At 37.5% G+C, this 24,930-nt stretch overlaps 3 protein-coding genes and 1 long non-coding RNA gene across 6 annotated transcripts; 3 read left to right on the plus strand and 1 right to left on the minus strand.

Moving 5' to 3' along the window:
* The first annotated feature begins 1,981 nt into the window (after nt 1-1,981).
* Nucleotides 1,982-6,507, plus strand: LOC129756368 (BOS complex subunit NOMO1). Its single transcript, XM_055753225.1, has 5 exons — nt 1,982-2,245; nt 2,347-2,705; nt 2,776-3,473; nt 3,870-5,229; nt 5,335-6,507. Exons 1-5 carry the CDS (start codon nt 2,106-2,108, stop codon nt 6,351-6,353), a joined length of 3,576 nt encoding a protein of 1,191 aa, XP_055609200.1. The 5' UTR covers nt 1,982-2,105; the 3' UTR covers nt 6,354-6,507.
* Nucleotides 6,508-8,057: 1,550 nt separating this feature from the next.
* LOC129754773 (zinc finger protein 629) lies at nt 8,058-10,563 on the minus strand. 3 transcript variants are annotated; one of them, XM_055751007.1, is made up of 6 exons: nt 10,416-10,550; nt 10,001-10,348; nt 9,717-9,926; nt 9,529-9,648; nt 8,627-9,459; nt 8,058-8,564 (listed from the first exon to the last, which is right to left on the minus strand). In XM_055751007.1, exons 2-6 carry the CDS (start codon nt 10,317-10,319, stop codon nt 8,082-8,084), a joined length of 1,965 nt encoding a protein of 654 aa, XP_055606982.1. In that variant the 5' UTR covers nt 10,320-10,348; nt 10,416-10,550; the 3' UTR covers nt 8,058-8,081. The 3 variants fall into 3 exon arrangements, with proteins under 3 accessions (XP_055606982.1, XP_055606981.1, XP_055606980.1); XM_055751006.1 differs by having other exon boundaries at nt 10,001-10,359; nt 10,416-10,538; XM_055751005.1 differs by having other exon boundaries at nt 10,001-10,563.
* A 4,044-nt stretch (nt 10,564-14,607) lies between these two features.
* On the plus strand, nt 14,608-17,777 carry LOC129755532 (dolichyl-diphosphooligosaccharide--protein glycosyltransferase subunit 2). The gene is made up of 4 exons (XM_055752077.1): nt 14,608-14,763; nt 14,906-16,266; nt 16,725-16,869; nt 16,934-17,777. Exons 1-4 carry the CDS (start codon nt 14,751-14,753, stop codon nt 17,302-17,304), a joined length of 1,890 nt encoding a protein of 629 aa, XP_055608052.1. The 5' UTR covers nt 14,608-14,750; the 3' UTR covers nt 17,305-17,777.
* Nucleotides 17,778-21,261: 3,484 nt separating this feature from the next.
* LOC129756483 (uncharacterized) lies at nt 21,262-24,034 on the plus strand. The gene is made up of 6 exons (XR_008739467.1): nt 21,262-21,500; nt 21,562-21,651; nt 21,727-21,922; nt 21,993-22,319; nt 22,831-22,906; nt 22,962-24,034. It is a non-coding gene; the product is annotated as an uncharacterized LOC129756483 (long non-coding RNA).
* The last annotated feature ends 896 nt before the right edge of the window (nt 24,035-24,930 follow it).

The raw sequence follows: 24,930 nt of genomic DNA on the forward strand, positions 1-24,930 counted from the left end.
AAAATGACAAAAATGACAAAAATGACAAAAATGACAAAAATGACAAAAATGACAAAAATGACAAAAATGACAAAAATGACAAAAATGACAAAAATGACAAAAATTACAAAAATGACAAAAATGACAAAAATGACAAAAATGACAAAAATGACAAAAATGACAAAAATGACAAAAATGACAAAAATGACAAAAATGACAAAAATGACAAAAATGACAAAAATGACAAAAATGACAAAAATGACAAAAATGACAAAAATGACAAAAATGACAAAAATGACAAAAATGACAAAAATGACAAAAATGACAAAAATGACAAAAATGACAAAAATGACAAAAATGACAAAAATGACAAAAATGACAAAAATGACAAAAATGACAAAAATGACAAAAATGACAAAAATGACAAAAATGACAAAAATGACAAAAATTACAAAAATTACAAAAATGACAAAAATGACAAAAATGACAAAAATGACAAAAATGACAAAAATGACAAAAATGACAAAAATGACAAAAATGACAAAAATGACAAAAATGACAAAAATGACAAAAATGACAAAAATGACAAAAATGACAAAAATGACAAAATGACAAAAATGACAAAAATGACAAAAATGACAAAAATGACAAAAATGACAAAAATGACAAAAATGACAAAAATGAAAAAAATGACAAAAATGACAAAAATGACAAAAATGACAAAAATGACAAAAATGACAAAAATGACAAAAATGACAAAAATGACAAAAATGACAAAAATGACAAAAATGACAAAAATGACAAAAATGACAAAAATGACAAAAATGACAAAAATGACAAAAATGACAAAAATGACAAAAATGACAAAAATGACAAAAATGACAAAAATGACAAAAATGACAAAAATGACAAAAATGACAAAAATGACAAAAATGACAAAAATGACAAAAATGACAAAAATGACAAAAATGACAAAAATGACAAAAATGACAAAAATGACAAAAATGACAAAAATGACAAAAATGACAAAAATGACAAAAATGACAAAAATGACAAAAATGACAAAAATGACAAAAATGACAAAAATGACAAAAAATGACAAAAAATGACAAAAATGACAAAAATGACAAAAATGACAAAAATGACAAAAATGACAAAAATGACAAAAATGACAAAAATGACAAAAATGACAAAAATGACAAAAATGACAAAAATGACAAAAATGACAAAAATGACAAAAATGACAAAAATGACAAAAATGACAAAAATGACAAAAATGACAAAAATGACAAAAATGACAAAAATGACAAAAATGACAAAAATGACAAAAATGACAAAAATGACAAAAATGACAAAAATGACAAAAATGACAAAAATGACAAAAATGACAAAAATGACAAAAATGCAAAAATGACAAAAATGACAAAAATGACAAAAATGACAAAAATGACAAAAATGACAAAAATGACAAAAATGACAAAAATGACAAAAATGACAAAAATGACAAAAATGACAAAAATGACAAAAATGACAAAAATGACAAAAATGACAAAAATGACAAAAATGACAAAAATGACAAAAATGACAAAAATGACAAAAGTTACAAAAGTTACAAAAGTTACAAAAGTTACAAAAGTGACAAAAGTGACAAAAGTGACAAAAGTGACAAAAGTGACAAAAGTGACAAAAGTGACAAAAGTGACAAAATGACAAAAATGACAAAAATGACAAAAACGACAAAAATGACAAAAATGACAAAAATGACAAAAATGACGAAAATGACAAAGATGACAAAAATAAAAAAATAATGACAAAAATGAAAAAAACTTGTATCCAATAGAGGGTTTTATTGTATGCTTTGAATTATAAATTGGTTATTTTTCTTCTTTTTTGGAAAATTTTTCTTTGAATTTAAAACCTGTTCAATTTATACGAAAAGCTTTTATGCGAACCAATTGAATACCAACCTGACCGTGCGCCGAACTGTCAGTTGAGTCTTCTTCTTGCCCTTATCGGTCACACATTTTTCTGCGGTTCTCCTCGACTGGCTCGCGTGATAATTTGGAAGCAATTTTCTCGGATTTTGAGGGCCCAGACAAACGTGCTTCGACATTCCATCTATCGGAATGTGTTCCCGGTGGACGGGTCTATTGCTGGCCTTAGCCATTTTTGCGGTTCCTAGCCGGGCCAGTGAGGTTTTCGGTTGCGGCGGCTTCATCAAAAATGCCAACTCCGATCTCGACTTCAGCAAAGTGGAAGTGGGGCTGTAAGTACCTTTCTGATTCAATTTTAATCTAATTAACGGGAGTTACGAAATTTCGTTGAATGTGAGATGTATTGAATCATATTTGGTTCGTATGGTTTTAGGTTTAATCAGAAGGGCAGTTTGAAAATCAAAACGGACTGCTCCCCCTCGAATGGTTACTACTTCATTCCGCTGTACGATAAGGGGGATTACCTGCTCAAGGTGATTCCTCCACCGGGTTGGAGTTTTGAACCGGAACAGGTTGCGATCAAGTTCGATGGGGTATCGGACATTTGCAGTCTGGGAAAGGATGTGAATTTCATCTTCAAGGGTTTCGGCATTACCGGTAAGGTGGAAGTCTTCCAACAAACGACTGGAGCCAAGGGGGTGCAGGTGGAGTTGCGGTCCGAATCGAACACCAAGATCGGCCAAACGTTTACCGATTCCAATGGAGTCTTTTCGTTTACGCCCATCAAATCTGGTTAGTCACTTAAATGGAATTATATTGAAATTTTTATATTGAATATTGAAATTCTTATCTTTTGAAACAGGAAAATATGTCATCAAAGTGAAGCACGACAAGTGGCGCTTCGTTAAGGAGGACCTGCAGGTAACGGTAACAACCGGCAACACCGAGATCCCACCAAAGTCCCTGATGGTTTCCGGTTTCGATGTGGAGGGCAGCGTTTCGAGTGATGGTCAACCTTTTGCGAACGTTGGCTTTCTGCTGTACGCCGAAAAGGACGCCCCTACGATGGTGGCATGCTCTTCGGAAGGTATCCCTGCGGTGCGTGGAACCGATCCCAAATACAATGCTTCCCCTCGATGCTTCGTGGAAGCATCTAAAGCCGGAACATTCGTTTTTCCTGGGGTATCTTCTGGAAAGTATCGAATTGTACCGTACTTTAGTCAGAAAGCAATCAAATTCCACATCAGACCGGAGGCTTTGGAAATCGAAGTGGTCCGAGATAGTTTTAAGCTGAGGGAGAACTTTGAGATTACCGGATTTAGCGTCAGTGGAAAAGTGCTACAGGCAATTGGAGGATCAGGAGTTGCCAATGCCAAGGTTAAACTGAACGGAAAGGAAATTGCCACGACTGGTGCTGACGGTAGTTATACTTTGGACAATATTCAATCTGGAACGTATACTATTCAGGTATCGGCAAACGATTTGCACTTCAAGGATCGAATCGTTAAGATTACTCTCAGCAATCCGGAGCTTCCCGATGTCATCGTTTCCGGTTTTAAGGTATTCCTATTCAAATTTTTTTTTTCTTAGTTCTGGTTTTAAATCTTCATTTTTTGTATTTGTTTCTGTACTCTAAATATTCTCCTAATCCCGAAATTTTGGATCTGAATTCGATCATTTCCGATAAGTGTAAAATTTTCCCGTTCAAACAAAATTTCGGGTTTTGATGCCAGGAACGACTATGACTTTATTATATTTCTACTGAACTTAGCAGAATTTTTGTTTTCAAAGCATTGAATCTCTAAGAATCATTTACTAAATGACTTGACTCAAGTTCAGCACTTACATTTCATATCACTAAATCATCTCGTAAATTTCGAATTCAGTTCGCCAAATTCTTCGAAAACCTCTTCCTCTGTGTTTGAACAACATTTTGATATGTGTGGTTTGTTTCAGGTTTGTGGTCAAGTAATTTCCAAACAAACGCACCGAGTTTCCATCGCCGATAAGGGCTCATCGTTCCACGTGGAAGTTTCGACCAAGCCAGATTCAGCAGGGGAATGGTGTACCTTCCTCGAAAATGGCCACTACTCGGTTCAGGTTTTGACGAGTGAACAAGAACAGGCCGCTGGTGTCCAATTCTTCCCGCTAGTTCAATCGATTCACGTTGATCGATCTCCCTTGAGCGGAATTATTTTCTCGCAGCTTCGCGCCACTGTTTCCGGTGAAGTTCGTTGCCTCGCTGACGCCGGCAACAGTTGTACCGATGACATTACCATCACTTTGGCTTCGCTAGATTCGAACGGAAATCCTACTGGTCAACAGATTAAGTCCGAGCTTCAAGGTGGAAAGTATGCGTTCGCAAATGTGCTTCCCGGAAGTTATGAAGCAAGCGTTCCGAAAACGAAACTTTGCTGGCAATCAAACACGGTACGGATTAATGTTAAATCTACTCAAGAAACCGTTCCTGCCTTCGTTCAGAACGGTTATCTGGTATCCTTGATAGCAAGTCACTCTGCCAAGATGAATTATAAGCAACAAAGCAATGAAGAAAACGTGAAAACCGAAGAAATGACTCTTAAAGCAGGTGTGAACAGCTTCTGTGTCAAAAAGGCTGGAACCTACGACGTTAGCTTCTCGGGATGTCACAAATACGACGAAAGTGTTCCAAGGATATTTGATACCCAATCTTCAGCTCCTCTGTACGTCAATGCCATTAAGCATCGGAACACCGTTAAAATTCTAGCAGAAGAAAAGAGTACTTACAAAACTAAACTCTCTTCCGGAGAAACCATCGAATTCCAATTAACCACCGAGCGCACCGGTTCCCACCACATTTATTACCACGACTTTTTCCTCGAACAAGGGGAAAAACTGACCCTAAACCCCATCAGCGACATCATGCTGTTCCATCCCACCGAACTAGAAATCGCCGGTGGTTCCGACTGCACCGAAGTGCCAACTAAAATAGTTGCCAACAAGGGTTTACTGATCAACGGCAAAACGAATCCACCCATCAAGGAGGCCAAAATTACGCTTCTTTTCCCGAAAAATCCGGAACTATCTCCATTGGTTGAGCAAACCAACGAGCGAGGAGAGTTCCGCTTTGGACCCATTGATTCTGGCTTGATAGTGGAACTGTCGGCCGAGAAGGAATCTTACGTGTTCTCGGCCTTTGATCGAGCTACTAATAGTTTTAGCGGCCATAAGCTTTGTGAGATCATTGTAACCGTTAAGGATGATGCCGGAAATCGTTTGCCGGGAGTGTTGCTGTCCCTGTCCGGTGCCGAAAGCTATCGAAAGAATCTGGTTACAGGTGAGTAGTGAGAGTGAGTAGTGAGAGGATTGTTTTAACTAACGATGCGTGTTGTCCAACGCTTGTAGCATATAACAAACAATTTTTCCTTCGTTACATTTGCAGGTGAAGACGGTACCATCAAGTTCCACTCCCTTTCTCCCAGTGAATACTATCTGCGGGCGATGATGAAGGAGTATGACTTTAAGCCGAACTCGAAACTGATCGAGGTCAAGGAAGGCGCCACGGTGATGGAAGAGCTTCGTGGAACAAGAACCGCATTCTCGATATTCGGTTCCATCACCTCTCTCAATGGGGAACCTTTCCAATCGGTAACCGTAGAGGCTGTGACCGACGATCAATGCGGAAACCATCTGGAAGAAGCCACCAGCGAATTCAACGGCCAGTACAGGATCAGAGGTCTGCACCCAGGATGCCAGTATCGTGTTCGTGTGCGAACTGTTGGTTCAAACGTCGATCGTTCGATCCCTCGGGAAAAACTGATCACCATCGAAAAGGGAGATGTTCGTGACGTAAACATGATCGCCATCAGCCCTATCACGTTTGTCGATGTCACGGTTCGAGTGCTAGCTTCCGAAAACGATTATTACAAAACTCTCAAGATCTACCTGTATAAAAAGGGTAGCGATACACCGGTCCACTCGCAGCGAATCGAATCTCCGCTGAATCCCAAATCCAAATTCAACCCCGGCATAATGGTGTTCTTCCCGCGGATTCCTTTCGACGGCAAAACTTACTACATCGAGCTCACCTCAACCCTGTCGGACAAGAACTATAAATACTCGCTACCGCAGGTCCAATTCACCGCCAACGGCAGCAGCTTCTTTGCGGAGATGCACTTCCGGCCGGAGCTTCGTACCGCCGAGGGAGATCTCAACCAAAATTCCTTCTCCGCCATCATACTCATCTTCCTGGTTGGGTTCATTTTCTTCAAGCAGGATCTGGCCCTGGAGCTGCTAGGTTTGGCCTGGGGCAAACTTAGCACCGGAGTCGGTGATCTAGTCAGCAAATCTAAGCCAAAAGAACAAAAGTACGAACCGGTTGCCATCGATGAGAAGGAGATCGACAAGCTGGCCTCCAGCATCAATGCAATCAAGAAGAAAAAGGTGAAGAAGGTTAACTAGGGAGAGTGCGGTGGCGGCTGGTAAGTTTAGTTTTAATTTAATTTTGTTTTGTTTTTGAATCGTTTCTTCAAAGTGAAGGAACTTGGAGAATTGTGCAACCGAAAAAAATTGGGCGGTATAAACGTTCGGTGCAAATACATCGATACAGATAAAATGGGTTTTATCACTGGAAAGAACCTCCTTTAAGAAATTATTACCCTGTGTGTTGAAGAGCAAGGATATTAAGTAAAAAAATTCAAATCCAATCACGGAATAGGGAACTAAGGCGAATAATTATTCTAACAGAAACCTGAAGGAGTTCACTCTCTGCTTTCGAGGCAATCAGTCGCATTTTCAAGAGTGTGCTAGTTTCGGATCGAGAAGCAATTATTTTTTTTACTGGATGCGTAAAAAAGTGAAGCAGTGATGAGTCCTTCACCATGAGACAATCCTGGTCGGACCGATCCCGAATGGATGGACACGGAAAACCTGCGAGAAAGGCTTTATTACATGATTTTGCGCGCTAAATCAGGCCATACACTTCCCAAAAAGCCATTCGTTATTGGGAGATCAAAAGAGAAGTACGCTGGAAAGGTGGAAGGAGGCTACTACGAAAAGCGCAAGTCATGGTACGTCATCAAAATTAGGAGCAAGGACCAAGGTTAACCACTTTAAAAGATGGCACGAAATTGGTCACCATCCGGAGCTAAACTCGCTCAAATTCGTTGTATTATGCAATGAAGTTGATGATATGAAGGAAAAATAAATTGGCGTTGAGCTTGCTTTCCAGAAAATAATAAATGTTCACCGCATAACGAAGAAGACAGCAGTTGGTATAGTTAACACATATCAACCATTGTGTTAACGATCAATTGAACCGTCGTATCACCAACTCATCTTATGACGATGTCGTTAAGCGACAAATTGAAGAACACAGTAATGTACGCACCGTAGAAAACAACCACAAGAGAACACAAGACCGGACTTGCAGAGCAATCTCAACGACCTCACCGAAAAGTGAGTTAGCCCGGTCTTAGAGTCTTCATTTTCGAAAATCAAGTTGATGAAAGTCAGGTGTCGATACGACGTCCGCCGGTTGAAGAATCTAGAGGTGAAAAGGGCATACTTTGAACAGCTAGAATTCCGAGCCTCGGGTTTGCCGACAGACGGAACAGTCGGAGAACAGTGGTGTGGAATCAAGAATGCCTTTATCACGACGAGCTATGATACTCTCGGTAAAGTTTGTGGAAAAAGAAGTGAATGGATGTCAGGTGAAACTTGGAGGGTGATCGATGATCGAAGAAAGGCGAAAGTCGGAATTGAGCAGGCATGTACCGGGTCAGCCAAAGCAGCCGCCCGCTTAAGATATGCGCAGCTGGAAAAGACAGTTAAACGAGCTTGTAGACTGACGGAGCACTTCGAACAACTCTTCCGAGTCACGAATAGCGATGGCCAACAGAACCCGCAGCTCGATATTGCCGGTGTTGTCAAAACTGACCCTGAGACGAATTGAACACACGCTGCGAAGAGATAAGAACGGAATTGCCTAGAGGCGTTTGACTAGAATCCAAATGGGTATCGTAGAAAAGGCAGACCCAGAAGCCCCTGGCAGCCTAGCCGCTAAAATACGCACAATTGACGAGAACCTTGGTTGGCCGCAAGTGAAGAAGCGGGTTGGACATTCACAGTTCAAATGAAAAAGAGATATTCAATTATTGTACACCCGTCATGTTATTCGTTTGCATAACTTCAAAATCCAGCTCTCGGCAGCGAAGGATTGATGATCATTTTGGATGTCGTTCCCTTCCTGTAGTACGCTTCTACAGAAGCGATCGTATCCCGGTAACCGTGCCGCCTGACCAAATGCAGTGCGTAGTCCGCAGCCGTAGGGGTATCGAAATCACACTCTTCGCAACGTTTGCGGGTTCCCTCCCGGGACAACAGGACATGTAGTTTAAGATGCGTGATGAAATGTTCCAGCTCCCGAAACTTTTCCTCGCAAATCTCACAGCATAGCTCGCCTCCCTTGGGCAGACAGGTTAGTTCGTGCCGGTTCAAATCGGCCGTCGAGACGAAGTACTGATTGCACACCGTATTGGCACACCGATAGTAGACCAGCTCACCCCGATCCTGATGGATCGAGGCAACGTGATCGGCAAAGGAGTCGCTGTTTCTCATCGGCGCATTGCAAACTGTGCAGAGCAGCGGGCCCTTGTGTTGGCGCATGTGGATCTGAAAAGATAAAAAATTGTAAAAAAGCTATGCTTCCTTATTTTTTGTGTCATGTAACCTACAAGCAAATTGGTCCACGCCTCTTCGACCTTACCGCAGAAAAAGCAAACGTAAACGGTACGGGTTCGGTGCGGTGTAATCGTCGCCACCTGAGTCGAGTGCTCCACCCTCTGATGGGCGGCCAGCTGCTTTATTCCGGAAAACCGCATCCAGCATATCGTACACCGATATAAATTGTCCGGTATCTTGTGCGATTCCATGTGAGTGGCCAAATTGGTGGCCGAGAAAAATTTTAACTCACACAAAGGACATTTGAGCAACTCCAGCTTCGTGTGGGACATCTGATGTTTGCTTAAATCGGACCGTTGTGCAAACTTCCGGGTGCAATATTGACAACTGATCGGAAGTCTTCGGTTGAGCAGATGCTTTGTTCGATGTTTGAGGAACAGATCCATCGTTTTATACGACTGTTTGCATTCCAAACAGTTGTAAAGAGAGTTTTCAGTCCTCAGCAAACATTTAACATTCACCGGGGGAGACAGTTTTTCATTGATGGTTCTAACGGTTTTGATCTGAATAGGAGCTCTTGGAACAATGTGTTTTTGCTGTAACGGTTGTCGCAAAGGTCTCGACCGAGTTTCGCGCTGTTCGGGTTTAGTGTAGGCATGCTCGTTCCAATCTGAGGGAGTGACTTCACCATCACCATCATCTTCATCAAAATCCGACTTATTCCCAATTCTAGATATACTACTGTCGCTACTTTCGTACCCGGCCTGTACTTCTATAGGATCCAGCTCTATCACATCGTCAATAACTATTTCCTCGTTGATTACGAACGTTTTTTCTTCCTCCCAAGTTTCCCCGCCTTTAAATCTCTTTTCAGCTGGCTCATCACCTAGAAAATCGTATTGTGGAAAAAGAGGAAATTAGTGTATATCTGTTAAACTCTTTTAGTTTTACCTACCGTATACCTCTTCTTCTAGTGTTTCTACAAGTTGATCCTCCTGGTTAGGCAGTGCTAAATCCTCTTCACATTCCATTTGATCTACTGCCTCTGCTTGTTCTCCTGTATCAAGGGTGTCCCCTGAAAACGATGGTTATCGTAACATCCAAACGGTAAACAACGTCAAACAACCAGTCCCCTATATGTACCTGATTCTTCTTCATCTTTCGGTATCAGTAAAGGTTCCAACATGATCTGTTTCGGCTCGTCTGTAATAAATTCTTCGGTGTCGGATGCAGTCGATCGTTGGTCTTCATCGAGAAAAATATCCTCTACATCTCCCGGACCCGGTTCTGGGTCCCGTTCCTCCTCCCCTTCGGTTGCATCATCAGTCGTTCCCGTAACGTTATCTTCATCATCTGGAATATATTAATACAAATTTTGTAAGGTACCTAATATTTATTTTAAATAACAAAAATTTAAGGTGTTCTACCTGATGCTTCATCTACATCCTCTCTCGGTTCATTTACTGGTTCCGATTCCGGTTCCGGCGCTTTGCTGTTGTTAGTCGAGATTTCGCTTATTTCAACTGCCGACGCTGGATTACTTATTTCAGGTGTCTGACTACTTTCCTTCGGCGTTTGACTACTAACTTTCGACGTCGGACTGCTTATTTCCGGTGTTTGGTCACTTACTTGTGGTGTTTGACTACTTGTTCCCGGTGTTTGACTACTTACTTCAGGTTTTTTAGTACTCACTCCCGGTGTAGGACTACTTACAGCCGGTGTTTCCGCTTCTGATTCCGACGGCATCTTCCAGGTCGACAAGTAATGGGAATTATCTATGGAATACCTTTCAGTTACGGAATGAGATTTGATGGTTTGATTTACAGAATAATATGCGTTTACGATTACGACTCAGCGCAAATCCAACGAGCTAGCTATCGGGTTATTTCCGTTATTTCGTTCTGCACAATTCCGTTCAGAAATGCACCAGAGAAAATCAAAACATTGTGAAAATACTACAACTCGGTTTATAGACAATATGTCTGTTCAATCAACTCTAGTCGAAACGGGTCGAAACAAGTAGAAATGGATTGACAGTTGATCACCTGTCTCTTTCCAATTGACTTCGACCGATTTCTACCAAGTCGAAACTAAATGTCTGTTCAATCAACTCTAGTAGAAACGGGTCGAAACAAGTAGAAATGGATTGATAGTTGATCACCTGTCTCTTTCCAATTGACTTCGACCGACTTCTACCAAGTCGAAACTAATCCTGCTGCCGAGCTGGATTGGTTTCGACTAGTTTCAACTTGCTCCATTGAACAACGACCTGACTAGTTTCGACCAAAACATTGGCTCGTTGAACATCTATCAGTTAACAGAAACCAGTTGAAACCGATTTTTACTAACGATTGAACGAAGCTTAATCCTGCTGCCGAGCTGGATTGGTTTCGACTAGTTTCAACTCGCTCCATTGAACAACGACCCGACTTGTTTCGACCAAAACATTGGCTCGTTGAACATCCATCAGTTGATAGAAACCAGTTGAAACCGATTTTTACTAGCGATTGAACGAAGCTAATAAGCCCGTTCAACAGCCAATTGAAATCGGTTTCAATCGATTTCGATTGGTAAATTGTTGTTCACTCAGCCAATGTTTTGGTCGAAACTAATCCAATTGACGTTCAATGAAGCCAATCGGAATCAATCGAAACCAATCGAAATCGATCAAGCCCGAGAGCAGGATTCGTTTCTATCGGTTTCTATCGCACTAACACAAATGCAGTTGTTTACTGTCAAAAAACAGCTGATTCGGTGTGTTGTGAAAAATTATTTGAATTCGGTGTCATTCGGTGCGGTGTTCTCCGTCGGGTGCTGAGTCGGTGGTGCTGTTCCATTTGTGGTGAGTCGGTGGAGCTGTGCCTGTCGTGCTGTGTCAGTGGTGTTGTGCCAATCGTCCTGAGTGGAGTTTTGGAATGGTGTCTGCCTAGATTGCACAGGTGCTAGTGAAAGTGGTGTCAGTCGATGTGGCATTGGCGGTGCTGTGCCAGAGGTGCTGTGTCAGTGATGCGGTGTCAGTAGCATCTTTCAGTGCGGTGCTGCACTGAAGCAAATGTGAAATTTATGAAATAAGTTTAAAATAATAATAAATAAATGTTACATATTTTGAACAATAGAAGAAATTTATTTTTATCACAATATGCCCATGGAGTATGGTGTTGTTGACACGGAAGAGACCACCCAAAATAATAAAGAAATTATTTATACGGGATTTTTCACGTAAACTAAGATTTTGCAGCATAATATCGATTCTACGTGTGTCTGTAGTAAACACAGTGCATAAAGGAAGCCCTACTGGTAGTAACTAATTTACTTCCACATAACTGACTCATGAATTTCACGTAAAGTCTAAGTGGATGGCTTACAGTACATTTTCTCAAGTGTGTATTATTAAATTCTAATTAGAATAGAAGCTGCCTTCAGTCAGCAACTTTTATTTACTATTTCGAAAAATCGTGTTAAACGTTGTGTTTGTTTTTTTGGTAATCTCGTGGATTCACGGAAACCTGGAACCGTGGCCTCAATTTCTGGCACTCAAAGTTTCAGTTAATAATAGAATAAATTCTGCTTCAGTCCGTGAGGTGGTTCTTCAGATTGAAAAGTTCCGGCAACTCGAGAAGGTTGCCACCGTTTAATAGCTTCAAAAAAGCGTTTGCATTTTGGTGAGTTCGATTAAAGATATCTTTTCAAATCTGTTTCAGTATCTGAGTATTCAATATTTTTCAGGCAAGTCAACTGTACTAAATTGGAAACAAACCCAATAGAAATGAAGGCCAGTTTCGTGTACTCCATCCATAAATTTCACAATAATTGTGATAGTGATAAGTGGTAGTGGTGGTGTTGAATAATTTAGAAAATAAATTTAATGCAATTTAGTTTTATTGTTATTTATTTCAAAAAAGAAAAAGCAACGAGAAAATCGACCCCAATTTAATTTCGAAACCAAAATTATTTCATGCCTTTTTCATAATCGCTCCGTGTCGAACATACTTAAAATTCACGTAAATTGTAGCTGAAGCTCATAGCGTGCGAATTCTTATTGAGGTGCGTTCACATGGTTTACTCGTACAAGCTACGTGAAAATCAATTGGATAAAAATTATGTAGTTTTTCACGTAGCCACGACGTGCGGATTATTTTGGGTGACGATATTCGCATTGTTATTCCTCGGAGCTTTCTATTTTTGGCAAAACATGTTGGTTGTTCGCCAAATCTGGATAAGCAACAACAAAACTCGATTTGTTCTGTTCGCACATCCATCGGACTTTATCGCGGTAGACATACTGGCCCTTGCTGTTAAATCGGTTAGCGATTTCGGTACGTGAACCCAACATAGAAACTCATTCCTTGGTATCTTCCAAGTTTCCCGCCACTCCTTAAGCAGCTTTCTCAGCCGCTTGGCTCGGGGAATATAATCGTCATCGTCATACTTTTCGTAGAAAAGTTCCCGATCGTCTAGATGAATTCCGGTTGCGCGATCACGACGACGCATCTCAGCCTCAGCGTTTGCTGTCCGCAAAATTTGTGGACGAATGCTTGAAGCGCGCAGCCGAATAAAAAATGAAAACAAACTAAGCGCATTTGTATTGGTGTCTGGCTGTTCATTCAGCAGCCTGATAGAAATCGATCGAAGTCAATTGGAAAAACAGCTGATCAACTGTCAATCCATTTCAATTGATTTCGATTGAGTTTTGTTGAACACACCTAATCACCACAGCATATTTTTAACCTAACTTTTTTCAGCATTCAACATATAATGCAATCTTTTATGCAAGGTCCAACGTGGAATCTGCGCACAGTGGTTTCAAATAGAACAAAAAACGTTTGTCATCGTTTTTGAGACATTTTATAATAGAGAATTGTTTTTGACATTCATTACGCACATTTGATGAGTGTACACTTAAGAAGGACAAATTATCTCAAAAACTCTCGGTATATAAATCGGGCACAAACGCTGTTGTTTTTGAGGTTGTTTTCAGCATAATAATACGAACACTCACAACAAACGTTTTGGCTGTTTTAAATGTTAATTTGCTGAACAAAAGCTGAGCTAAAGCATAATAATTGCTGTTTCAGCTCACATCTGACTGAATAAAGACAAACTGAAACCATGTTCCAGCATTTTAAGAAGTCTTACAATGGAAGAAGTTTATTGAAATTTTAAGAAGTCTTAGTGCAGCCAATGGGAGAAGTAAATATTGTAATTTTTGTAATTGGCTTCGTAACATGGTGGAATCGATGAGGAATAGTTTGAAGATGAATTTTGAACTGGTGTCAGTGTTTAAAACCTCTTTTAAATGTTTTAATTTCAGTTCCCCCGGTTTTCACCGCGGAAATTTCACTTTTCTCAACTCAAAAACATTTTTAAGAAGTTTTAAACACTGAGATCGGTTCAGAATTAAACTTTCAATTATTCCTCATTGATTCCACCATTTTACGAAGCCAATGACAAAAATTACAATATTGACAAAAATGTCAAAAATGGTAAACATGATAAAATGATAAGATAACAAAAATCACAAAATTAGCGAAAATAATAAAATTGTATAATTTTTTGAATATTTTTTAAAATTAGTTGAAATGGCAAAAAATCTATAAAATTAGCATAACTGACAAATATTACAAAAGAAGTAAAAATGTATAGAAAAACAAAATGATAAAGATAACAAAAACAATAAAAAGATGACAAAGATTTCAAGATAAAAAATCACAATATGATAATGATGACAAAAATTACAAAAAAGGAACAAAAGTCACAAAATGCCATAAATGACAAATATGACAAAATGACCAACATGTCAAAAATGTATAAAGATGACAAGAACAACAAAAATGACGAAATTTATAAAGCTGAGACAGAAATAACCAAAATTTACAAAAAAAAAAACAAAAAGCCCAAAAAAGTTCCTTGAATTATAAAATTTCGTTTATACACCCTTCCGCCATATTACTCCAGTTGAACTGTCACCTTGAAGCGTTGGTTTTACTTTCTTGTGCTGTCAAAAAAACCCGCAAGCGTTTGCGTCGGCCGTCGTCGCGTAAAAAAAACTCGCGTTTGCTTCTGACGTGGATTGATTTTCTTCTGGTGGTGTAGCTTGATTGTCCACCCAAATTGTGCCGGAAGATAACGCAATTTCGGACCCCATTACGGCTGGAACCGGTTGAAAGCTGCTTCAAAATGAAGACGACAGGTAAGTTTCTTGATTGGGAATGTTATTTGATTCGGGGGGATTGTTTTTTAATGGGAAAATTTAAAATTAAGCTGCCGGCTACCGCCGGTGTATTTGGGCTGCGCTACCTGGTGTAATTGATTTTGTGGTTCTTGCGTTTTAGGTTTATTTTTGATGATCTGTTTGGTATCGTCAGTTTGGGCGACGCGGGCGGTCAATAAACGGATAACGCCTCAGGACCAGGAACGGTATCAGCGAATTTTCGCCGATGGGCTGAAATCCTCGGATCTGCAGGCCGTGTATTATTCATCATTGAATGTGGCCAAGGTTGATCCGGAAGCTTGCAAGAGATTGACCGCTATCTACAGCGAATCGAAGTTGAATGATTTCGAGAAGAATTTCTATTTGACCGGGGCATGGAAGAATTTCGGATGTAAAGATTCGGTTCCGGCTAAGGTGAAGGATGCTGTAAAGGCTGCTTTGGCCAAGGATGCCGGATCTTCCCAGGAACTTTATTTCAACTTGAATTCGGCAAAGTTTTTGAGTCTACCCATTGATGAAGCCGTGAAGACACAGGTGGGGAAGAATCTGCAAGCTATTTTGAAGAAAGATGACTCGCTGAACAGTTTGGGCCATGGTTTTGTGGTGGCTTCCGAAATCGGTGCTCAAGGAGCTTATGCTTTCGATAGGATCGAGGAAGCTTTCGTCCAGGCCGATGAAGTCGACGGAAAAATGCTACAGTTTGAAGGAGGTTTGAGTATTACGGCACTTGTAGTCAATAGCGCATTTAAATTGTCTGCCAGTTTAAAGAAACCTGTTCCTTTGAACGCTGACCAGGCTGTTAAGTTTGCTGCCTACTTCTTGTCCCGTGCTTCAGTCCAAACGCCCAAGGGAATCAGCATTCTGCTGGAAGCGCTCAACACTTTGTCATCTGAAAAGTCGATTGCTCCCATCAGCGTAACACTCGGAGGAAATGGCCAACTTCAACACGACTCCCCGATCCTTGCCGTCCAAATTAGCGATCTGCAGGGTAAAGCCATCAAACCAGCCCTGGCCGTGGTCAGCGCAACCGTTACATCGAAAATCACCAAGCAACCTCTAGGAACCAAATTCAATCTGGTCCCCAGCAACTCGGATCCAACTACCTACACCTTCAATCTGAAATCATCGAACCCAACCCGTGGCCAGTACAAGGTGGACGTCGAGGCCGGAACCTACAAGCAATCCCTCGCCGTGGCCGTTCTCGGAAAGGTAAAGGTTGACTCTCTGGAAATCGGAATTGGCGATTCGGATAGCACCTCGGCCCCGAAAAAGTACACCGTCAAGTACGGAAGCAAACTGGACTCGGAACTGGCCGCCGACTCGCAGCAAAAATTGGTCCTCCGTACTCAACTGCTGGATGAAACCACCGGAAAACCAGTTACCGTGCATCAGGCTTTCGTTCTGTTGAAGAACAAAGCCACCAAGCAGGAGATTATTTTCGTGGCCGAAGCTGACACCTCCAAGACGTACAAGTTCGAAATGGTGAGTGCTACATTATGACACCTTTGACAATTTTTCGCATTTTCTTTATGAATCATTCCGATATTATTAACAATGTGCATCAGTTCAGTTCCAGAAAATGGAAGAAACATGATTCCATTTCGGCTGAATGTTTTGGTAATTTTATCCGTAACATAATTTTTTTTTCTAAAAATCTTGATTTTGAGGTTTTTATTTGTTCAGATATTTTTCCATTGGACCTTTTGATAAATCTGTCAATTTTGACAATTTTTCGATAATTTTAGAAAATTTGAGGATTGGCAATTTCGACCATTTAGACAAATTAAACAATTTTGAAAAATTGGCAAATTTAACAATTTGACAAATTAGTCAATCGCCACATAAAATAAAAGACGGAAAGAGGTCATAGTTTAATTCAGAATAAGGAAATTTTTATAATTTTAATTCGTTTAATTAATTTTTAATTCGCTTTTTATCAGGACGTTGGTGCTCGCAGCGCAGACTTCGGATTCAAGAGTGGTGCCTACTCTGTGGAAATTATTGTTGGAGATGCCCTGATCTCAAACTCATTCCGCTGGTTAGTTGCCGACGTTAACATCAAATTCACCGGTGAAGCTCCTAAAGGTAAAATCAACACTTTTCAAGACCTTCCCAAGCTACTAATGGTAAAATTCTCCGATTTCCACAGAATCTGCCAACCTTGTGCGTCAACCCCTCCCGGAAATTATTCACCAATTCCGGGTGCCCGAAAAACGTCCGCTGCGAGTTGTCTCGGACCTTTTCACAGCCCTGTGCCTAGCACCCCTTGGCCTCCTAATCCTGCTGTGGCTCAAGCTACGTGCCAACGTGTCCAACTTCCCTTTCTCGCTCAGTGCCATCGGCTTCCATCTGGGCTTGGGAACCATTTTGGCCCTGTTTGGAGTGTTCTGGCTGAAGCTGAACATGTTCGACACGGTTCGCTATTTGATTCCCCTGGCACTGGCCACGTTCCTGTGCGGAAACCGGCTACTGAGATCGATTGCAGCGGCCCGAGGTGCCAGTTCCGAGAAGCAGCAGTAACAGATCTCATTCGTCGTCCAGTACTCGTCGGCTAGCACGAAACATTAAATAGAACCAACCAACGAAATCAACAAAGTCACATTCCCGCGAATTGAAAACGCAAACGCGCTGGTGTGAATCGTGTTAGGAGGGGGTTACCAAAAAGAAAGAGACAAAATAAAGTGACCAACCACTTCCGGGTGGTGCGAGTCTGTGGTTCGGTGTGGAGAATATTTTCCGTTCTAGTGGAAATAATGTGCTGCTTCAAAATAAAGTCTGATTGAAACAAACTATTTCATCAAACAACATAAATGCCTGTTTGAGTTTTGTCCAACCATTTTTTTTTTAGGTTCAATGTTTTCCGAGAGACAGGCGGAGCAGAACTTCTCCTACTTCAGCTACTACTTACTATCTCTAACACACTTTCTCTAGAATCTAGACACTCTGATACAATGTGAATAGTTTGAGTGAAATAAAAAATAAAGTAAACGAAATTTAGTCTGTTTTCTGTTTGTGCCAAAAGTTTTACTATAATATCACAAATTCGCAACTTTAAACTTTAACTTAAACAGAAGTCGAACAAGTGAACTTGAATAACAAAAGAAAAATCTTACTAAAATCAATTTTAAAAAGTAAATTACAAATTTCCAAGCCCCAAGCATGGCATTCGAAAAAATAAATCTACTGATTCAGATTTTCAATTAGGGTTCAAAATACGCGATTTGCAATTCAGAGTTTAGTTCAATAACTTTTGAAACTTATTCCGAATCCTTACTCTGCACCTAGCATTTCGATTTAATTATCGGGTGAAATTAATCATGAGTCGATCGCGTCAGCATTATGGTTATCTCTTACTTTGTATAGCACGTTACAGAGATGATTTGCAAAATTTTCAAACACTGAAAACAATATTTAAATGAATCGTCAAAAGAATAAAAAAAATGAGCAAAATAAAACTAAAAAAATCAAAAGTTGACCAAAATGACAATCATGAAAAAATGTAAAACTTTAAAAAATCACTAAAAATTAAAGAGATGACCTAAATGACAAGATTCCAATGAAAGAATTGATCGAATGACAAAAATTAGGAAAATTCTAAAAATAACTATTAAGAACACAGTGACAGTGATAAAAAGACTAAAATGGCAAAATTGACTATAATCGTCGAAAATGTAGAATTGACAAAAATCACAAAAATGAAGAAAATAACAAGAATGAAGAAAATTATCAAAAACATAAAAATGAAAAAAAAAAAAAATAAGCTAATCTAAAATTTACCATACAGAATTTGAAATCACTTTGGCCGCCGAAAGCCGAGTTATTCGATTCCAGGAGTCGCTTTAGGTGAGGAACGTCACTTCGGACTTCGAAGAACTTTGGGAATGATTCTCTGCCACTTCACTTACGCGCGGCGCAGAATAAGGGCCTTCAGCCATTTTTGCATATATTTTTAATTTTTGACTATTAAGTTATTTTGTCATTTTTCTCATTTGGGTCCATCGTGTCGTTTTTTTTTCGTCCTTTTTAAAATGTATATCACTTTAGCAAAGTTTATACTATTCTAAGTTTATTTTTTTTTATTATTTATATTTTTGACATCTTTTTAACTTATTGCATTTTACATTTTTTTGCATTTCATTATTGTATAGAATAAGATATTTTTGTCTTTTTTCTTTTTATTCTGTTGGTTATGAAATTTTTTGATTTTTTTTATTTGTGATATTTTTTCCACTAAATTCGGTTATGACGATTTTTTAAAATTTTTTAATGCCTTCATTCTATAAGTTTTGACGGTTTTTTTTATTTTTTTTCTTCTTTTATGCATTTTTTTTTTCGTCTGTTAACTACATTGAGAGTTTTATTATGTGTTTAATTTTTGTCGCTTTTGTAATTTTAGGCATTTTTATTAATTTATGCAATTTTCTCCTTTTGAAAAAAAATTATTTTGTAATTTTTAAAATTTTACAAGTTTTAACCATTGGGTTTTTTCAAGGATGTCAACTTTATCATTTTTCAATTTTGTCACTTTTCTCCTTTACAACAGTATATTGTTTCTTTTTTCCATTTCTTATTTGTATTTGTTATTTTTGTCATTTTTTATTGCTTCTATCGGATTTGTCTTTCTTGTCATTTTTTTAGTTTATGTCAGTTTTTAATCCTTTTTTATTTTGGTTTTTTTTTTAGTTTTTCTTTGTCAACTTTTTTTTTTTTGCCATCCTTATTAGTTTTTGGTTTTTCTCTTTGTGTCGTTTTTTCATTCTGGTACTTTTTTTCATTTGAATATTTTATTTAAATTTTTGACGTTTTTACCACTTCCTATTTTTCTTCTTTTTTCATTTTTGTTATTATTGAAAATTTTGTGATCTTTCGAATTTTCCAGTTTTTGTCATTTATAATAGTTTTGTTTCTTATGTGATTTTCGATATTTAACAAATTTCGTTATGTCGTTTTTGAAATTTGTGTCATTTTTGACATTTATGTAAATTTTAACATTTATGTCGTTTTTGAAATTCGTGTCATTTTTGACATTTATGTAATTTTCAACATTTATGTCATTTTTGACATTTCTGTCAATTTTGTCATTTTTGTCATTTTTTGTAATTTTTGTAATTTTCGTTATTTTGTTATTCTTTTCAATTTTTGATTTCTATAATTTTGTCACTTTTGCATTTTGTAATTTGTGTCATTTTTGTCAGTTTTGTCATTTTTAATATTTTTGCCTTGCTAATCTTGTAAATTTTTTCCAGTATTTCGATATTTGTCATTTTTTATTGCTTCTATCATAAAGAACATAATATTCATCGATTAGGCCGTAAAAGTTAAACAGAAATTTTTATCATGGTTTTTTTCTGTTTTGTATTTTTCCTATTTTTTCATTTATGCCTTTTTTGCCATGTGTTTGATTTATTGTAAGGTTGCCAGATTGCCCGGTTTTATCCGGGTTTGCACGGATAATTAAAACAAAATTTAAGAACTGTGCGGTCCGGCCCGGATTTTGCCCGTATATTTATTCACTTTATTTTTCAAATTAACAAAAAAAAAAAACAACAAACACCTCCAAAACGAATGTTTTTTAGCAAGTTTTATAAAAAAATAATCATAAAAGGTTTTTTCAAACCTAAAATACGGTTAAAAATCTATCGATGTGTTTTGATGAAAAAAGATTTTTTTTTTTTCAATTTACTTTACTTGATTTTTGTTGAGGAATTTCTTAGTTTTGATAAAATTTGCCCGGATATTGCCCGGATTTATAGTCGTCAATTTGAATTCGAATGCCCAGATTTTGCCAGGTTTTTATATACAAATTACCCGGTTTGTCCGGCCCGGATAAGTGCTGGAAAAATTCTGGCAACCTTAATTTATTGTCAATTTCTTTTAAATTCTATTTGTTTGGTTATTTTGCTCGTTTCGTTTTCATTTTTTCTTTTTTTCTCATTTTTTCATCTTTTCAATGTTTGGTTTTGCTGTCATTTTGTTCATTTTGTTATTTTCATCATTTTTTGTTTCTGTTATGTTTTTCGCCTCGTCGTTCATAAATTTTTTTCATTAATGTTATTTCCGTCGTTTTTATCTTTTTCATTTTTTTATAATTATCTTTCTTTGTATTTTTCATGTTTGACATTATAATCTTGTTTCTCATTTTGTTTTAATTTGGTATTACGATTACCTACCCGCATGAAGCCATATCATACAGTAACTATTCCCATTATCTTCTACCCAAGACACCCAAAAGATTACCTTTATAGTTTCCGGATTATTAATGAACGATTGAACAAATCGTTTTTTCATCAAATGGAATCGTTTAGACACAAAAAACGATACAGGGAACGGATTGTTAAGTAAATCCCGCATAATCAAAAACCGTACAACCAATCGTCAGTATTATACTGATCTGATAACGGTAATCGTTGCTGTTCGTAAAATCATTATTCGTGTGTCCAAACTTATCCGTATACGCTAGAGATTATTCCAAATTATTTTTAAAAGATACAGTTAACAGTTTGAAAAACTATAGTGTCGTGCGTCTTTACTACAGTAGGAGACGCGCCTTCACTGTTTCTCTCTCGAAAAAGTGATTGTCACCGGAATTAATCGGAACCTGGATAGCCGTTCCTTCACGGGATACCCGAGTCCCTCGACGTGTATCGGTAGTGGCTGTTTGGCATCGATTGTACCAGGTTTTCTACCGGATCTGCCATCTTTTGGGAGAAAAATTGGTAGGCAAATTGTATATATTATCACGATTTTTTACAATAATTTTTTGTTTTGTTTTTGTAGTCAGTGCGAGATGTTTCAATAAGCGGAACCGGAAGGAAGAATTCCTAGATGTTCTCCAAAGGAAGAGCCAAATTCAGATCAGAAACGTAGGTAAAGCTAAGAAGATTATCCTGAACTTGATGATTAATGTTTTCTAATTTGCTATGTGATTTTGTGTTTTTTTAGGTTAGTTTTGATTTCGCTGAATTGGCGTTTCCGGAACAAGCTGTATTCGCTTGTCGGGGGCTCGGCCGTTACCACAACCTCGAACGAGTCGGATGATTGGAGATGGTTGTTGCTAATCTTCAGCCATGTCGCATAATCGGGAGAATAAGCATCCCATGCACCAAAGAAACAACGAAAGCAGGAGAGCTCCTGGCAGGTACCATATCAAATTCGTTTAAAAAATAATTTCCGTTGAATTATTTCTATTTTCGAATCCATCCATACAGCTCGTCAAAGTCCAGCAAAAGAACCATCTCACTGGATGAGCACCACAACGGCAGCAGCGATAGCGAGTTCGGGCGGAAGAGCAGCAGTAAAAACAAATTTGTTAAAGTGATCGCTCATGACGAGTGCTGATGAAAAACAGCTACGATTATTGTCGGAAAGGTGGGCAACATTTTTATCGCCAAGGTATGGACTCAGTAGGAATAAATTATGAACGAGGAGGCAGAAAAACGTGGCGGTCAACACCATCAACACAGCCATGTAGAGATTTCCATGCCATCTTTCTCTCCGCCGATATCGCAACAGCATTTTGAAGGACTTAAGAAAAGGTAGGTTTAATTTACAAACTAGCAAAATTAGAATTTTATTTCGAGAATCAGTATAAAAATCTAAAAAAAACTCATTAAATGTATTTAAATAAAATAATATGGATTCAAAGTCAAACAATAGATCAAAGTTTAAAATATTGTCGTGAGATTGAAAAATCTGATACAACATTCAAACAATTCAAATTGAAATTTTTGTTTTTTATGTTTTTGATTCACTGAATGGAAAATAAAAATTGATTCGAAACTTTTAATCAGAAATTCCGTTCTTTGAAATATAAATAAATTTAGCGAAAATGTAGGTTCGTTACGTCACCACAAAATACCAACTCTTATCTCAGATCAATATATGAACGCTCCCAGATTAAATGTATACTTAAGATATGTACTTTTAAATTTTAATCAAAGATTTTTGGAAAAATGGTTGGTTTTTGAAACTATATTTAAAGTTTATGAAATAGTTCTTTTTTTTTCTAGCCAATTAATATTTATCCAGGATTTACTTTTGTTTCAGATTTTCAAATGTCCATTCGTGATTTCTTTACACGATGAAGCCCGCATCTGGCCTTCTGGACTCACCGCAACTGACGGTAAAATTTAGTAATTCTTTCTTAATTTGATTGTAATTAAGTTTATTTTTTTCAGATAAATCGGAAAAAATCTCCATCGGTAACGTCGCACATTTCGAAAGGGTAATCGGAACCTGGAAACGATCTGCCCTCTCCCGTAGAGATTGTTAAAAAATATTCTGGAACCTATAGTAGGGGTTGATGTCATAAGCATTGACCCTCTCACAAAGGGGATTTCGCTTGTTAAGTGTTGTACCTTTTTTAAATTTATTTGGTGCTATGGATTTTAACAGCTGGATATCATTCATCCCCAATTTTATACCTACATATTTAAAAGCTACCTAAAATTGAAGAAATTGAAAAAATATCCAGGAGCGTAGAGGATTAGGTAATAATCATTCCAATAGATGTGAAAATAGAAACACAGCATTTCAATACAGAGTTGAAATTCCTTAACAGATATGAAGATATTTGAAAATTGAGATTTAAAACTGGTTGTAAGAATTGATATTCGTTATTGACATAGTTTTTTGACTGTATACTCAGAAATAGTATAGAAAATTTAATATACAAAAAGGCACTTACGTCAGAAGTCGCATGAAAACCAACTTCGAAAAAAATGAAGTACAAAATACAGAAAGCTAAATGAGAAAAAAATATTCCAAGTCATGTTCCGAAAACCATGAGATATGTATTGGATCCGTAGATCTTTTTTTGATAAATCGTAATTAGACATTTATAAAAAATCATTTGCTAAACAAAAGCAATATCTGTTGGAAATTTTGAACATCATTTAAATTTTTTGCAAAATCTTATTTTATAACGTCTGGACAATAGCAAATTTAAAATTAGTTTTGTGTCTATTAGTTTAGGACAGGATTGTAATAACCCTATTTGCGACAAAGGTACTCGGTGAAGGTACTGATTTGTGATAAAAAATAGATTTTCATAGTTTTACAGATAGAGTAATCTAGACACTACATTCAGTAATAATTCTAGTATTATAGGTACTCAGCAATGTATTCCAAGGACTGCCCAATGTAAAATTATCACCAAATTGGTGATACGAATGATATGATTTGTTAATTAAGCAAAAAACTAATGTAAATAATCGAAACCCATATTAGAATAAAATATATTATTTTAAACGATTTTAAACATGAATAATTTTCTTCTTTATTATTTATCGTAAAATGATCCTTTGAAGATACGCGTTATCATCCGTAATGATTCAAGTCGACAATAAGATAACGATTATGTAGTGACCGCGCGTCTTCAATTCGCTGAAATCATCTCTCAAAAACGCGTGCTTACTCATCGAATATACTTTCTTAACTGACTTCTTCAACCTGCCTATGAAACTAACGACTTTTCTTTCAATCATGCATACTACCAAGACATCAATTATTTAATATCTCTATGCTCTCTATGCTGATTTTCAATCGATTTCACGAACACACTTATTAAGCTACTGTTTTTCTCTCTTCTCATTAATGTGATAACTCTTGCTAACGCAACTGGAGCACGTTCTCACAGTCGCGCTGACAAGAGCAAGTAACATATAATTTATTTGAATTAAACGTTAGCTCTAGTTCGTCTATATTCATCTAACTTTATTCTATTTTTGGTTAATCAATAATTCTATTTATCTTCTAACCAATCCTATTCTCTACATCCGCCCCCTTGCCTACTCTTCAAGTATCTGGTTTTACACAAAACGTTCTCCATTGTTAATAAGAGCAACAAGGTTTGTTAACAAGCGTTGCCGCTTTGCATTGTAATGACAAATTAATTAAAATATTATTACTTTATATTGAAACTTGTTCATAAATTCTAGTATTGACAAAATTTAAGCAATGTTTTTTTTTGTTCAATGAAAATTACTGCATTTAAAATTAAATATTTTTCATAAATTTTACGCCAACGGTTTTCGTGTACTGTTTTTTTTTGAAAAATTTGGACCGAATAAAAAATTCCGTTTCGATATTCAAAATTTTTCTAAATTACGGCTTTTGAAAACATTTTCAATGTATCAGGTACTAAAA

Source organism: Uranotaenia lowii, chromosome 3, assembly GCF_029784155.1.
Source record: "Uranotaenia lowii strain MFRU-FL chromosome 3, ASM2978415v1, whole genome shotgun sequence".
Classification (NCBI taxonomy): domain Eukaryota; kingdom Metazoa; phylum Arthropoda; class Insecta; order Diptera; family Culicidae; genus Uranotaenia; species Uranotaenia lowii.